Below are 15,459 nucleotides of genomic sequence, written 5' to 3'. Positions count from 1 at the left end.
TTAATAATCTTCTCTCCTCCTAATCAAGTGCAGTTTACACTTCAAGTGAGCCTGATCCAGAGGAACTAAAAACATGTAAGCATGCTGCAGTTCTTTCCTGAAAAATGCAGATTTAAATCTACAGCAGTATTGTTCAATTGAACTTTCTGTGATGCTGGAAATGTTCTGTATCTGTGCTGTCCAATATGGCAGCCACTAGCCACTGTGGCCATTAAGCACTTGAAGTCTGTGCAGTGTGACTAAAGAACTGAAATTTTAAAATTTTATTTAATTTTAATTAATTTAGACTTAAATTACCACAGGTGTCTAAGTGGCTATCATGTTGGACAGAGCTGGTCTATAAATACCAAGGCAGGTTGTTTATGGAGGAAAGATTACAAAACAAAATAAAAAACAGGAAAAAAATTCCATTTATGGAAGAAGTGATAAAGCAGCTATAAAAAAGCAGAAACAGCTGTGGGGAGGGTAGATACTTAGAAAAGCTTCAGCTTATGGTTTCTGCTATCAGCTGATACACCTCCGGCTTCTGGGTTCTGACAATAGCATTTTCCCCAAAAGCTTCAAGAGTATGTTTTTGGGGGGAGGGGCGGGGGGGCAGCGGGGGCGGGGGAGGGAGAGTTGTACTAATAATTGGAGTAGCAGTTTGGATTGCTCAAAAATCATGTGATCCTCTTGCTTTGCTACCAGTGCTGCCAGAGCATGGTCAAAGGAAAAAGGGAACGAAAGGGAGGAAGTAGAAAATGAAAATTACGTGAAAAAGTGAAAAATGAATAAACAGGGAAAAACAGAGGCCCTTTCAATAGCAACAGCACCAATGACACCTGCCCAACCATAAGAAGCATGACCAAATTTTACCATTTTCATTCCTTGAGCAAATATTCAGTGAACACCAACCATATGTCAGGCACTGTGCTAGGCACCGGGCTTATGGTGGTTAAAGAGGGAGAGTCCCCACCTCTCTGGATATTCAGAATGCAGTGGGGGAAAGGGGCACGTACATTAAAAAAATGCTATAGCGTGAGAAGTGCTGTAATAAGAGAGATAGAAAAGGGCAGGTCAATGATGACTTCTAAAGGAGCATTATTTAAAGAACGACTAAGAGCTCTCCAGGCAAAGAAGGAGGTAGTGCAGGGAATTTAGAGGAGCAAGTATCAGAATGGTGAGGAAGGAGATGTGAGAGTGAGTGAATGCCATGGTTTTGTAACTGGAAACTTCATACTGAATACCAGGGAAGTTCTGACTTTCTATTTTCAAAGAAATCACTGAACATTTCTGAGCAAAATACTAGAGTAACTTTGTTTCTGAAAAATTAAGCTGGTAGCAATGTGGAAGCTGCTTGGAATAGGGAGACTGGGCTCAGATTGGGAGCTTAGTCAGGAGGCTACTGAGAGAATCCACAATGAGAAATAATAAAGGCTTTAGCGAATAATTTTGTTTATATCTGCCCAGAATTCATGTCCCTTTCTTTTGGTAACAGAATACTGATTTTTCACAGGGGAATCACCCCTCTGGCACTTAATCTGGTCCATGAAGTCCCAAGAAAATATCACCCTACCCTAGGATCCAGGGTTGGGCATATAACTTAGGCCTGACTGAGCAACATATTCCATACCCTGATTACAAGAACAGGAACGTAAGTCAGTCCAAAAAGAGTCAGCCCCAGAATTTTCACTTTTGCTATACCTATGGGGATTGCTTTTGTCTTCTTTTTGGTTGGGTTGCTAAACTTGAAGTCGCCAAGGGTTATCCTGTAGAAAAATCTGCTACTTCCCTGGTGGCACAGTGGTTAAGAGTCCGCCTGCCAATGCAGGGGACACGGGTTCGATCCCTGGTCCAGGAAGATCCCACATGCCGCAGAGCAACTAAGCCCAGGCGCCACAATTACTGAGCCTGTGCTCTAGAGCCCACGAGCCACAACTACTGAAGCCCGCGCACCTGGAGCCCGCGGTCCGCAACAAGAGAAGACACCACAATGAGAAGTCTGCACGCTGCAACGAAGAGTAGCCCTCGCTCGCCGCAACTAGAGAAAGCCCGCATGCAGCAACAAGACCCAATGCAGCCAAAAATAAATAAATAAAATAAAATTTAAAAATTTTTAAAAAAAGAAAAAATCTGCCTGAGAATGAAGCCAACACATTGAGAAAAAGAGCACACAGACAGGGACAAAGTTTTTTTTTTTTTTAACATCTTTATTGGAGTATAATTGCTTTACAATGGTGTGTTAGTTTCTGCTTTATAACAAAGTGAATCAGTTATACATATACTTATATCCCCATATCTCTTCCCTCTTGCGTCTCCCTCCCTCCCACGCTCCCTATCCCACATCTCTAGCGGGTCACAAAGCACCAAGCTGATCTCCCTGTGCTATGTGGCTGCTTCCCACTAGCTATCGGTTTTACATTTGGTAGTGCATATATGTCCATGCCACTCTCTCACTTTGAGGGACAAACTTTTGTTTAAGCACCTACATTTGGTCATTCCTGAAGCAATACCACTCCCTGGATTTTTTGGTAATATAAGGCAATATATTTGGAAACGGAGGGAAAAAAAAAAGGCTTCAAGAGAAAAACCAGAAACAGAACTCATTGGACCTGTGACTGCCTGGGTACGGGAAATGAAGGAGAGGGAAGTATCAAATTTCACTCTGAGGTATCTCGTTTGGTTGACTGAATGGAAAACACTATTAACTGAGATAGAGAACAGAGGAGGAAAAGGTTTTGGTCAACAGAATGAGCTCAGTTTGGAGACACAAAAAAGTATGTTAATACCTGAATTCTGACTCTATCTGACTCACTGTACCAGGAGAACTGTGGAAGTAGTTGGGTTCCAAGCTCAGAAGTAGATTGCATAGCCCAAGGCAGCTGAGGGTGACAGAGCAATGCAAGAAGAATCATTCCTTTAATTGTTTAGCAGTTTCACCAAACTCCAAATAATTGGCATTTAGGAAACCCTAGGAAAAGTGAAGTATCATCCCTGAACACTACAGCATTTTGCTAGTGATGACTAGCTACATGGAAAACAATAGGGGAATCTATGACATTCCACTCCAAGGATGAAGTTAAAAACTAGGCCAACACCCCAGTCCCCAGTGTGTTCAACTCGGATAGAGGAGCCACAGAAGGAGGAAGAGCAAGCAATGATACCATTGAAAACAGCAACTGGAAGAGCACCCACTAACCTTATTTCAAGAAAACTGGGGAGGAGATGGAAGTAGACATTTTTTGCACTCAGTACATATCAGGCACTCTGTGAGGAGCTTTATGCACATTATGTTATTGAATCCTCACAACTTACCAGTCAGGAAGGCATCATTCTTCCCACTCAGACAAGATAAGCCAAGTTAAGCAGTAGAGCTAGAATTCAAATGCAGATCTACCTGGATATAAAGATTATGCACATTTCACTACATCAACTGCTTTCAGAAAATAACTGAGCAGTTTTATCCTTCATTATATATTAAAAAAAAATGATGCCATCTCATCAAGATGTCTTCTGAATTGGGTGTTTTACTGGCCATAAAAGGGTTAGGTTTGCAGTGATCCAGCCACAGTGCCTCAATTCTCAGGCACAAGGCATGTACTTTATTTACCATTTGACTATCTCGAACTAAGGAGGCCATCAGTGCCATGAAGTCCCATTAAATAACACATTCTGAGTTAACTAGCCACCCACAGAGAGTTGGCTATGGCAACAGTATGAGTGATTTTGTGGGGATAATCCCACTACTGAAATTAAGTTTTGACTGAAGTTCCTTGGTTAAGAGGCAAGCATGGAAAGAATAACAGAAAAAGATACCTGCAAAGGAGTGGTCCTAATAGCCTTAAAATGACAGGCAAAGAATGCTATAAAATTCATTACCTTACACATTTCTTTGTCGCAGTATATTAGCATAGTGAGAGGTAGTATAGTGTAGGTATTAAAACGAGAGCCAGATTGCGTGGGTTTGAATCCCAGTTCCACCAAGGATTTACTGTATGACCTTGGCAAGTTATTTATCCTGTCTATGTCTCAGCTCCCTCAGCTGTCAAATGGTGATACTATATTGAATAGTACCTATCTCACCCAGTTGTTATGAGGATTAAATAATACTTGTAACGCTCTTAAGCAATGCCTGGCACGTAGTAAATAAGTGTTTGTTAAATATATTAAATAAATAAATAACTCAGCTAGATGGGGAGGAAATTTGAATTTCCAACCTATCCTCTCCCACATGAACTGGTAGAGGAAAATAAAAACAATCCTAAAATTTGTTTAGAATGTATATAGGACCTTTTACATGAAGCATTTCACAGACATCTGGAGGAAGAATAAGTAGCCAAATATATATAAGCAGAAACTGAAACGTGGAAAAGGGAAGTAAGATGTTCAGTTTCACTGAACACATCATTCACAAGTCTCGGGCAGGAACGCCAAGGTCCTGTCGGCCCCGGTTTTGTACAGCAGGCCACAGGCTAACTGTGCACATAAAAGAGGAGTCACCCTTTAAAACAGCCAGGTCTTCACTCAGGTACAACATCTCATTAATTTTCCCCTGTTGATATTTTCTCAGAGGTAAATATTCCACCTCCAGTCTTTGGATCCCAGCTGCTCCTGAGACTCTAATTATATCTGAATATTTTTAAAAGTCAAGGAAGACTTCCTTAAATGTAAGGCCAGACACTATAAAACTCTTAGAGGAAAACAAAGGCAGAACACTCTATGACATAAATCACATCAAGATCCTTTTTGACTCACCTCCTAGAGAAATGGAAATAAAAACAAAAATAAACAAATGGAACCTAACGAAACTTAAAAGCTTTTGCACAGCAAAGGAAACCATAAACAAGACGAAAAGACAACCCTCAGAATGGGAGAAAATATTTGCAAACAAAGCAACTGACAAAGGATTAATCTCCAAAATATACAAGCAGCTCATGCAGCTCAATATCAAAAAAAACCCCAACCCAATCCAAAAATGGGCAGAAGACCTAAATAGACATTCCTCCAAAGAAGATATAGATTGCCAACAAACACATGAAAGGATGCTCAACATCACTAATCACTAGAGAAATGCAAGTCAAAACTACAATGAGGTATCACCTCACACCAGTCAGAATGGCCATCATCAAAAAATCTACAAACAATAAATGTCAGAGAGGGTGTGGAGAAAAGGGAACCCTCTCCCACTGTTGGTGGGAATGTAAATTGATGAAGCCACTATGGAGAACAGTATGGAGGTTCCTTAAAAAACTAAAAATAGAACTACCATACGATCCAGCAATCCCACTACTGGGCATATACCCTGAGAAAACCATAATTCAAAAAGACACATGCACCCCAGTGTTCATTGCAGCACTATTTACAATAGCCAGGACATGGAAGCAACCTACGTGTCCATCGACAGATGAATGGATAAAGAAGATGTGGCACATATATACAATGGAATATTACTGAGCCATAAAAAGAAACGAAACTGAGTTATTTGTAGTGAGGTGGATGTACCTAGAGTCTGTCATACAGAATGAAGTAAGTCAGAAAGAGAAAAACAAATACCGTATGCTAACACATATATATGGAATCTAAAAAAAAAAAATGGTTCTGAAGAACCTAGGGGCAGGGCAGGAATAAAGACGCAGATGTAGAGACTGGACTTGAGGACACGGGGAAGGGGAAGCTGGGACGAAGTGAGAGAGGGGCATGGACATACACACACTACCAAATGTAAAATACATAGCTAGTGGGAAGCAGCCGCATAGTACAGGGAGATCAGCATAGAACATGGAGATCAGCTCCGTGCTTTGCAACCCCCTAGAGGGGTGGGATAGGGAGGGTGGGAGGGAGATGCAAGAGGGAGGGGATATGGGGATATATGTATACGTATAGCTGATTCACTTTGTTATACAGCAGAAACTAACACAACAATGTAAAGCAATTATAATTCAATAAAGATGTTAAAAAAAAGACTTCCTTAACCCACATTCCTGCTCTATGATGTCCCTTCCAGATTCTTAAGAGGTTAAGACCAGAGTTATTAATGAAGCAACCCCTACATAGGAGTAGTACCTCTACAGAGTCCGAGCCACCATTCGGTCAAAGTAGTTTTTAAAATCTTAAATTCTCTAATTTCTAGAAGGTATGAACTCGATAACAACAGTTTCATATAAATAAATGGGAAATTGCTTAGCTGCATTGTGGGGAAGGGGTGAAGGGTTTAAGGATGAAAAGGAAACGACAGGGAGGTCCTGTTACTCTCTAACAGGGATCCAGCTTTGACAAAGGGCACGCACGCAATTTCTAGTCCAACTAGCAAGCCCCCATCCCCATTCCACTGCCATTACAATCGCCCACTTTCATCCGCAGGCCCTTCTTCACTCCTTCCTCACACTCATCTTTCCTAAGCTTCTTTCTAGGTCACTCATAATGCCTAACCTTTGCTCCCAGAAATTCTTACTTCAACCTTCTTAATATTGGCCCGAATTGCTGTCACCGCAAGTTTCAGTTGGGGCACCCACCTTGTCCCCTACTGCTATCTATAGACTCTGGCCTATGAAATCTCACTACAGCATCTCTCAATATCCACCTCCTCTCCAGCAGCCTTGTATCTGAGCTTCACCCACTTCTGCCCACTCCCCAAGCCCCCGCCCTCAACATACCCTAGCCCCCTCCTTCACCCTCACTAAGCCCGTTCCCTCGTCCGCCCTATCCACGCCCTGCGCGTCCCTCCTTTCAGAATTTCTTCCCAAACAAGTTGCCCACAGTTGCCCTCATGTCTGTCGCGCCCGGCAGGTCTCCCCGTGCTCTCCGAGCCCTCTCAAGCCTCCCGGGACTTCAGCGCATCCATCCGCCAGCGACTCCCCGGCCCCTTCCCAGCCCACCTGCTCTCCTCCGGCAAGCCCTCCTCGCAGCCGCCAAGCTCCATTCCCGCGCCCTCTGCCCGCATCCGGGGCTGCGACGTCGCCTCTTCTCTTGAGAGGCGTCCCCGTCGCTTCGCCCCTCAGGGCTCCCGGAGTCCCCCGGGAACCGAGGAGACACCCACGGCCGGTGGGCTCAGAGTCATGCACTACAGCCGGGTGACAGCAAAGGCAGTGACTGCTGCCTCAGCTGCTGTTCCTAGCCCTGCCACCCCCGCTTCCGGCTCCAAGAACTACAACTCCCAGCAAGCACTTCGAAGGCCCGGCCGCTACCGGCATGCACCGCCCTATCCAATCAGAGGCTGCGCTCGCAGCGACTTCAGACCCTGGCGGCGAGCTTGTGGTAGTGCACCCGGCGGGGAGCCGGGGTCTGAAACGCTCACCAACCCTAGTCTCCGGAGTTCGTACTGGTATGGATCTTTACACATGCCTGTCACACATCACCCTTGGAACCATACTCGGTCAGAGGTCTAGACTCGAAAATAACGCTGGTCTTAATCCAAGTACGATTAACCCCACTTTAGCCTACCCGGGTTTAACACCTGTTGGTGGTGTTTGGAGACCTCAAAAATTTTAATGAAGAACTCACAAACTCGGAAGAGCTCATGTCGCTTTGGGATCACAAACGAAGGGGAGGAGGCAAAAGCTTTGGGGAAAGGTTTCCTGGAGGACTGATGTCAGAGCAGAGTCTTTTAGGATGAGTATGAGTTAGCCTGGAGAAGAAGGGAAGAGAAGGCGAAGAGAGTAACACAGACATGAGGAAGCGGGTCTGGGAACAGCTGGTTCTGAGTAGTAATCAGAGCTGGGAAGAGGTGAGAAACAGGCAGACCAGATCATGACGCCATTGTGAGTTTGGATTTTATCCTAAGAACAATTAGGAGCAAATCAAGGATATGCAAATCAAGAAGTGATTTGATCAAAACTGCTTAGAAAGCTACTTTTAACAACGTGGAGAGGTATGTACTATGTTGGAGGGAAGGTCAAAAGAATGGATATGAGAAGAGGTTGGAAGTCCCTATAAAGGCCAAGTGTAATGCCAATGAGTGAAGTGAGCCAGTTGTCGGAGAATCGCAGAAACTCTCTGAACTGGAACCCCCATGCCTCATCCAAAAAGGAAAGTCTCATCTTAGCTATAGTTGAATGTTGCCAAATATTCTGATTTTTTAATAAAGCTGGAATCTGCATTTTTAAGTACAATTTCCAATTTTTAAAATATTGGCAACAATTTTTTTTAATGTAAACATTACACGGGCCAAAAAAAAAAAAATTCTGTAGGCTAAATGTGGACTTTGGGTTTGTAAGTCCAGGCCTAAACTTGGGCAGTGGCTGTAGGGAAAAAGGAGGTTGGGATTAGAGCCATGGTAAGGCAACAGAATCAGCACTACTCTGTTAGAGAGAGATCTAGGTTAACTCCATAAAAACTAGTTACTCTGTTAAAAATAATACATGACTTTCAGAAATTTTCAAACTTGAGAAAACTTTTTTTGTGAATTAAAAGTGAAAGAGCCTTTTAATGCAAATTATGATTTCCAATTTCCATTTATATAAAAAATATTCTTATTCAAACTTTCTCATATTTTCCTACCAAAGGGTTATACTTTTTAAGAAAGGGGCAGTGTTAGTTATTGGGATTTCAGTACCTTCTGTTTCTACAAATGTATGAACTTCATTTTTTGGCATATAGTATAATCCCAAATTAATGCCACATGATTTTAACATATATTTACATGAAAGTCAGTCAGCTTTTATCAGGAAATTCTAGAATTAAAATTGTAGTAAAAGTTCTAGAAAACAGGAATTTCCTCATATGTCCAAGACTGGGTTTACACTTTTTTTTTCATTTTTATTTTTTTGGCCACGCTGTGTGGCTTGTGGGGTCTTACTTCCCCGACCAGGGATTGAACCTGGGCCCTCAGAAGTGAAAGCAAGGAGTCCCAACCACTGGACCACTAGGGAATTCCCTACACTTATTTTCTTTAAAGCAGTCAGTTAATAAGCATGACAGTAACCTACACTAGCCATGTGCCCACTCCCCCATCCCATCCCTCTGCTTTCCCTCACCCCAGGTAGCCATATCTTAAATCCCTTGTTTATAATTCCACTGCTTCTCTTTTAATATAGTTTCTTTGCATCTATCCATATTCCTAAAAATTATTTAAAAAATTTTTGTGTTCTAACTTTATAAAAAACGCTATTAAGCTGTATTTATTCTTTGAGGCCTTTTTTTTTTGCTTAATATTACAAAAAGATTTATTTTTTTTAATTTTTTTTTAATTTTTTTATTTTTGGCGGCGTTGGGTCTTCATTGCTGTGCATGGGCTTTCTCTAGTTGCATTGAGCAGGAGCTACTCTTCATTGCAGTGCACAGGCTTCTCATTGCGGTGGCTTCTCTTGTTGCGGAGCATGGGCTCTAGGTGCGCAGGCTTCAGTAGTTGCAGCATGTGGGCTCAACAGTTGCGGTGTGCGGGCTGTAGAGTGCAGGCTCAGTAGTTGTGGCACACGGGCTTATTTGCTCCGTGGCATGTGGGATCTTCCCAGACCAGGGATCAAACCCATGTCCCTGCATTGGCAGGCGGATTTTTAACCACTGCGCCACCAGGGAAGTCCCAAAATTTATTTATATTGTGTATCACTATAATTCATTGATTTTGACTGCTATATAATAGTTCATTGTGTGAATACACCAGTTTATTCATGTTGCTTTCCACTGATGAGCATTTGGGTTGTTTCCAGGTTTTTGCTATTGTAAACAGCGCTGCTATGAATATTCTTTTACGTGTCACCTCTTGTACATAAGCAAGGGTTTCTCTTGGGTACATACCTAGAAGCAGAATTGCCAGGTCATAGGGTTATTGTCTGTTCGAGCTTTTGTTTTGAGTGATGGGTTTGTAGGTGCACAATTTTAAAAATAACTAGGGGACTTCCCTGGTGGTCCAGTGGGTAAGACTCCACGCTACCAATGCACGGGGCCTGGGTTCGATCCCTGGTCGGGGAACTAGATCCCGCATGCATGCCGCAACTAAGACCTGGAGCAGCCAAAATAAATAAATAAATAAATATTAAAAGTTATAAAAAATTAGTTATGAAACCATAACTAATTATAATCAGTTATTTAAAATAACTAACAAATGAAAATGGGTCATGCTTGGAAAATGATGAGAGTATATCATGAACCAAGGATTGTGATTAACCCAATTTTGTGCATCTGGGATCCAAATGCAAAAGGTCAAAAATGCAAGACTATCTAGCATCAGGGTTCAATAGTGTCACATAAACGTAATGGCCTTACTTAGCAACTGCTTGCTGAATTAATATTTTAAAAGTCAAAAAATCTAAAGAACTTTATTGATCTTGATTAATCTGTTTGTTTTCAAGATTTACCAGGATGCAATTTTTATACAAATGGTAGTTGGTCCTAGAGTACCACTGGCAGAAAGCAAATTTCACTCAATAATCATTTATTCAAATAACAGATTTTTAAAGCTCATGACACTTATTTGCCAAAAGTTTGGTTTTAAGAAATAGTCTTCTTGAATATATTCAACAAATATCAATTATAGTCATGAATATTTTCTTTTTATTATATTCACTAAAATTATTCTTAGCAGCATTTTTTAAAATATTAAAAATTTTAACACTAAGGGATGTCGCCCACTTGCCAAGTCAAAAGCAATTTTAGCATCAAAATGAGTTAATTCATGATATGTTTACATATCTACATTCTTTTCAAAGGTAAGCATGACCCTTACACTCTGCACCCCTTTGCTTTTCAGAAGAGAATTTTTGAACATGAAATGAGTCTGTGAATTTCTACGGAAACGTATATGTATATATAAATAAGTATGCAAATAAATAAATAAATAGAAAAAGGAAGGAAGAAAGGGGGCGGGGAGGTAAAGCTCTTTTCACAGTAGAATGTCAGCTTATGAATGTAGAGGAATGATAGTGTTAGAAAATCACTGTTTTGTAGCCACCATCATAATAATTGATTCAGGCAAGAATCATCAATGGACGCTAAAGCCGTCAGTGAAATTTGTTCCGAAACAGAATATTTACACAGTCTCGAACCATCTCCCCAAAGATTACTTATACATTATATATGGGGGGAAAAGTATCTTTACAATGAAGAAATCTGGCAGACATCACCTTAACCAAGTGACTAAAGATCACCAATAAGACAAAATGACATCATGTGCCTTCTGATGTTAAGTACTGAGAATGAGCCAACATCACTTAGGTAGTATCCTTGACAAAAGTGAATAACTCAAATCTAATCATAGGCTGACAATAAGACAAAACCAAATTGAAGGATAAGCTATGCACCAATGCCTTCAATCTTCAAAAATGTAAATATCATAAAAGACTAAGAAAGGCTGACAAACTTTTTATGATGAAAGGAGACAAAAGAGGCAGGACAAAGAAATGCAACATATGAAACTGGACTGGATCCTAGATTGGAAAAAAAAATTGTTACAAAGGATAATTATTTATTAGGATAGTTGGCAAAATTTGAATATGGACTATACATCAGAGAATAGAACTGCATCAATGTTAAATTCCTGAATTTGATCATTTTACCTTTGTTATATAAAAGAATATACTTAGAGGTATATTCTATAGAGTCATGATGTATGCAACTTACTTTCAGATTGTCCAACAGCATGAGGAGCCTAGAATCCTGGCTCTTCAGAGCCTTCCTAGACTACCAATCTATCTATTGCAAGTTGAGGAAATTGAAGATATATATATATTTTTTGTAATTTATTTTATTTATTTATTTTTGGTTGCGATGGGTCTTCATTGCTGCACGCAGGTTTTCTCTAGTTGCGGCGAGCAGGGTCTACTTTTCACTGTGGTGCACGGGCTTCTCTTTGTGGTGGTTTCTCTTGTTGCGGAGCACAGGCTGTAGGTGCGCGGGCTGCAGTAGTTGTGGCACGTGGGCTCAGTAGTTGTGGCTCACGGGTTCTAGAGCGCAGGCTCAGTAGTTGTAGCACACGGGCTTAGTTGCTCTGCAGCATATGGGATCTTCCCGGACCAGGGCTCGAACCCGTGTCCCCTGCATTGGCAGGTGGATTCTTAACCACTATGCCACCAGCGAAGTCCGAAGATATATTTTTTAAAAGAAACAATCTTTACATAACTAGGGGGAAATTGTGTGATTTATGTAAATTTGTGTAGCTTTAGAAAATCCCACAATTAGTCATTCAGTGAATTGACCTAGAACCTTTGGTTGACAGGACCCCTGCCCTGCCCAGAGAAGACAAGGCCTAATAAGGAGTGGGCTAGAGGTCCAACCTCTGAGCCCAGGAAGAATTCCCCTTCAAGTTCCCCTGTCTATCCAAGCAGGTTACCTGCTAGTCAGAGAAAACTGAGGGCCAGGGACCTGGAGACTAGTAATGCCTCCAGCTATGCCTGCTATCCTGCGTGTCATGTCCTTGGCTGTAACACTGTACTGTGTAGCACAGTGTCTTGCCCAGAGTAGGGACTCAAACTCTGTTTGAATACGTGAATGAATGAATCCTGAGATTAAAAGGCAGAAGACTAGAACAGCTATAAACACTTAAAACAAAAGAAAAGGGCAACATAAAAGAGAAAGAGGAAGCTGTAGCAAGGTGGCAAGAAAAGCTACCACAGCAGAAAACAGTGGCAAAGGGGGTAATGAGAAGAATTGAGCAGAAAAGAGAAGAAAAACTGTACTGTACATACAAGTAGCTTAAGGGAGTTAGGTATAATAATAATAGTCATACCTAATACATACTATAACCACATATAATACAAATTATACCTAGCTCCCTTATTATTCCAGTGTAATACAAATTACATCAACATACGAATTCTAAAAATACTCTTCTGAAAAGCAAAAGAGCTGATACCAAAATCAGGCACAGACATTACAAGAAAAGGAAATCACACATCAGTATCACTCATGAAAATAGAAACAATATCCTTGACAAAATATTAGCAAACCAAATCCAATAATATATAAAAAGGATAATATACCATGACCAAGTAGGTTTATCCTAGAAATGCAAGGGTGGTTCAACATTTGAAAACCAGCCAATATAATTTACCATATTAATAAATTTAAAAAGAAAAACCATTTGGTCATCTCAGATGCAGAAAAAGCATTAGATAAAATTCAACATTCACTCATAACTAAAACTCTCAGCAAACCAGTAGAAGGGAACTTCCTCAACCTGATAAAGGGCATCAACAAAAAAATCTAACATTATACTTAATGGTGAAAGACTGAATGCTTTCCCCCTGGGGCTGGGAACTAGTCAAAGATGTCCACTTTCACCATTCCTGTTTAACATGGTACTGGAGTCCCCAGTCAGTGTAATAAGGCAAGAATAATAATAAAAGGCATACAGATTTGAAACAATTATGCTGAGTGAAAACAATCCAGATACAAAAAAGAGTATATACTATATGATTCCATTTATATAAAATTCTAAAAAATGCAAATTAATCTATAGTGACAGAAAACATCAGTGGTTGCTTACTTAGGTTGAGGTTGGGGGGAGGAATTACACAGGAGCACGGGAAAACTTTTGGGGATGATAATATTTATTATTCTGATTATGGCGGTATTTTCACAGGTATATATTTCACACCTGTATAAACTGCACACTTTAAGTATGTGTCTTTTATTGTCTGTCAATTATATCTCAATAAGGCTGAAAAAACGGGGGACTTAAAAGATATATCAAACTAATAAAGTTAAGGGTTAAATATATGAGTTGTGCTTACCTTTGAAGAGAATATAGATCTCTATGCACACTGTGAAAAGAGAGCTGGAACATGTTAATAGAAAAGTATGATGTTGTTAAGGTTGCCAGATTTAGCAAATAAAAATATTAGACTCCCAGTTAAATTTTACTTTCAGATAAACAACGAATAATTGTTTAGTATAAATACATCCTAAATATTACATGCAATATTCTGTGGCAAAAAAAAAAAAATTCCTGTTTTTCTGAAACCTGGGACAAAACTTATACTAAACAATTGTTCATTGTTTATCTGAAATTCATATTTAACTGGTCCTGTATTTTATCTGGCAATCCTAGTTGTTGTCTGATCTACATTGTATGAAATCAAGCCTCCAGAAAGGGCAGCTGCTTGAATTCTATGTTTATTTTGACTTAGATGAAGCTGCTGAATTGAAGACAAAGGCTGTCCACTCAGTGTCCAGCACAGTGCCTTATTCACAGTACATGCTCAGAAAACGTTTTTTGCTTTGCCAGCTATGTGAAGATAGGGACGGCATCCATCTTGCTCACCATTTTATCCCCAGGGCCTACTACAATGCCTGGTGCTCAATGAATATAGGATTAAATGAATAGCTGCCTCTCATGCCCCAGAAAATTGCAGGGTTGACCTTTTAACTCCAGCCCTGTAGCTGACTGGTCAACTTCTTGGACAAGCCCCAGTTCTGATTTCTTGGCTTTTCTCCCTCTTCACTGTTGCTGTGTGTCTCAGGTTGCTCTTTTGCTTTGTATTGTTTTGTGTGTGGCTGACCTATCCTTAACTCCAATGCCTCTTGTTTTCTTGTTTTTCCCTTTGGAATCAGGGTGCTCTGAGACTCTGAGACCCTCAGCCCTTGGAGAAATCTGAAAGTCTGAAATACAACAGCTAGGATTGCTTCATGAAACCTTGGAGCATGTTCCCTCTAGAGCTAAGGAGATTTGGTATGGGGCTTCAGTTTTGGGGAGAAGACCAGGATAAAAGGGAATCTTTATAAATTGATGTGGGAAGGATTTTGCACATTTGGGATTTTTATTATCTGTCCTATACTGCCTGAAGTACAAAATGTATCCGAACTCTAAATGCATTAATTTTCTTCCATAAAATTAAGAACTGAATCCAGTGATCCTCCCTGTAGTTTGCTCCTACAAATAAGTAGAGATTGCAGAAGTTATTTCTAGTGAGAGAAGGATAGTATGTAGAAAAGTGTCTTGTGCTTAGAAGATTTTAGAACTGTAAGGAATCTTAGAAATAATTAAGTATAACATATATTTAGTATAACTACTTCTTGTTTTGAAGATGATTATGAGGCCCAGACACTCTCCCAAGTTCACAAGGTGAATGACTGAAGTGAGTGAAACCACTCAATAAAACCTAGGTCTCTCTTGTACGTCTCTACAATCGAGTTCCCTAGTTCTTAGCAGTTGGGAAAGGGGTGGCAGCTGCAGAGTGGAATAGTAATAAAATCAAGCACATTGTGCTAAGAGCATACACGATACTCTCCTTGACATGCTGAATATTGTTCATGGGTCTTTTTGAGTCCAAACCTTCCTCCACCATTTAAGTTTCTTGCATTCCTTTATAGGTGCCTCTTCAGCTGATTCACTCATCTCACATGGTTGTATTTTTGTCTTGGGGAAAAAAATAAAGTATAGATAAGCTATCGTGGGTTTGAGATACTTTAGGTCACTTGTTCGTTTCTATGCAAAGAGAACTTTTAGGAAGTGCAGAGGGGGGCAGAGATTTCTAAATGAACAGAATACCTGCCCCTAATTTTTTTCTTAGATGCAAATGTCTTAGTTTAAGCTGCTATGAGGATGAT

General features: G+C 40.5%; 1 protein-coding gene across 12 annotated transcripts in view; it reads right to left on the bottom strand.

Moving 5' to 3' along the window:
* The window catches only part of RUBCN (rubicon autophagy regulator), a 63,900-nt gene that overhangs the window by 48,011 nt on the left and 430 nt on the right, over nt 1–15,459 (bottom strand). For 3 of the 12 annotated variants that reach the window (XM_082392281.1, XM_082392285.1, XM_082392288.1), the window contains exon 1: nt 6,855–7,459. The exons of 5 other annotated variants lie outside the window; for them this stretch is intronic. In XM_082392281.1, coding sequence (XP_082248407.1) covers nt 6,855–6,919 — 65 coding nt within the window. In that variant the 5' untranslated portion in view covers nt 6,920–7,459. Of the gene's footprint in view, nt 1–6,854; nt 7,460–7,479; nt 15,269–15,459 lie in introns of those variants that run through there. 4 more of the 12 variants (XM_082392284.1, XM_082392280.1, XM_082392278.1 and 1 more) reach the window with 3 other exon arrangements.

Source organism: Balaenoptera borealis (genome assembly GCF_965194805.1).
Source record: "Balaenoptera borealis genome assembly, chromosome: 5".
In the NCBI taxonomy this organism is placed as follows: domain Eukaryota; kingdom Metazoa; phylum Chordata; class Mammalia; order Artiodactyla; family Balaenopteridae; genus Balaenoptera; species Balaenoptera borealis.
Note: the sequence above shows the minus strand (reverse complement) of the source record. Positions and strands in the feature narration are given on the sequence as shown.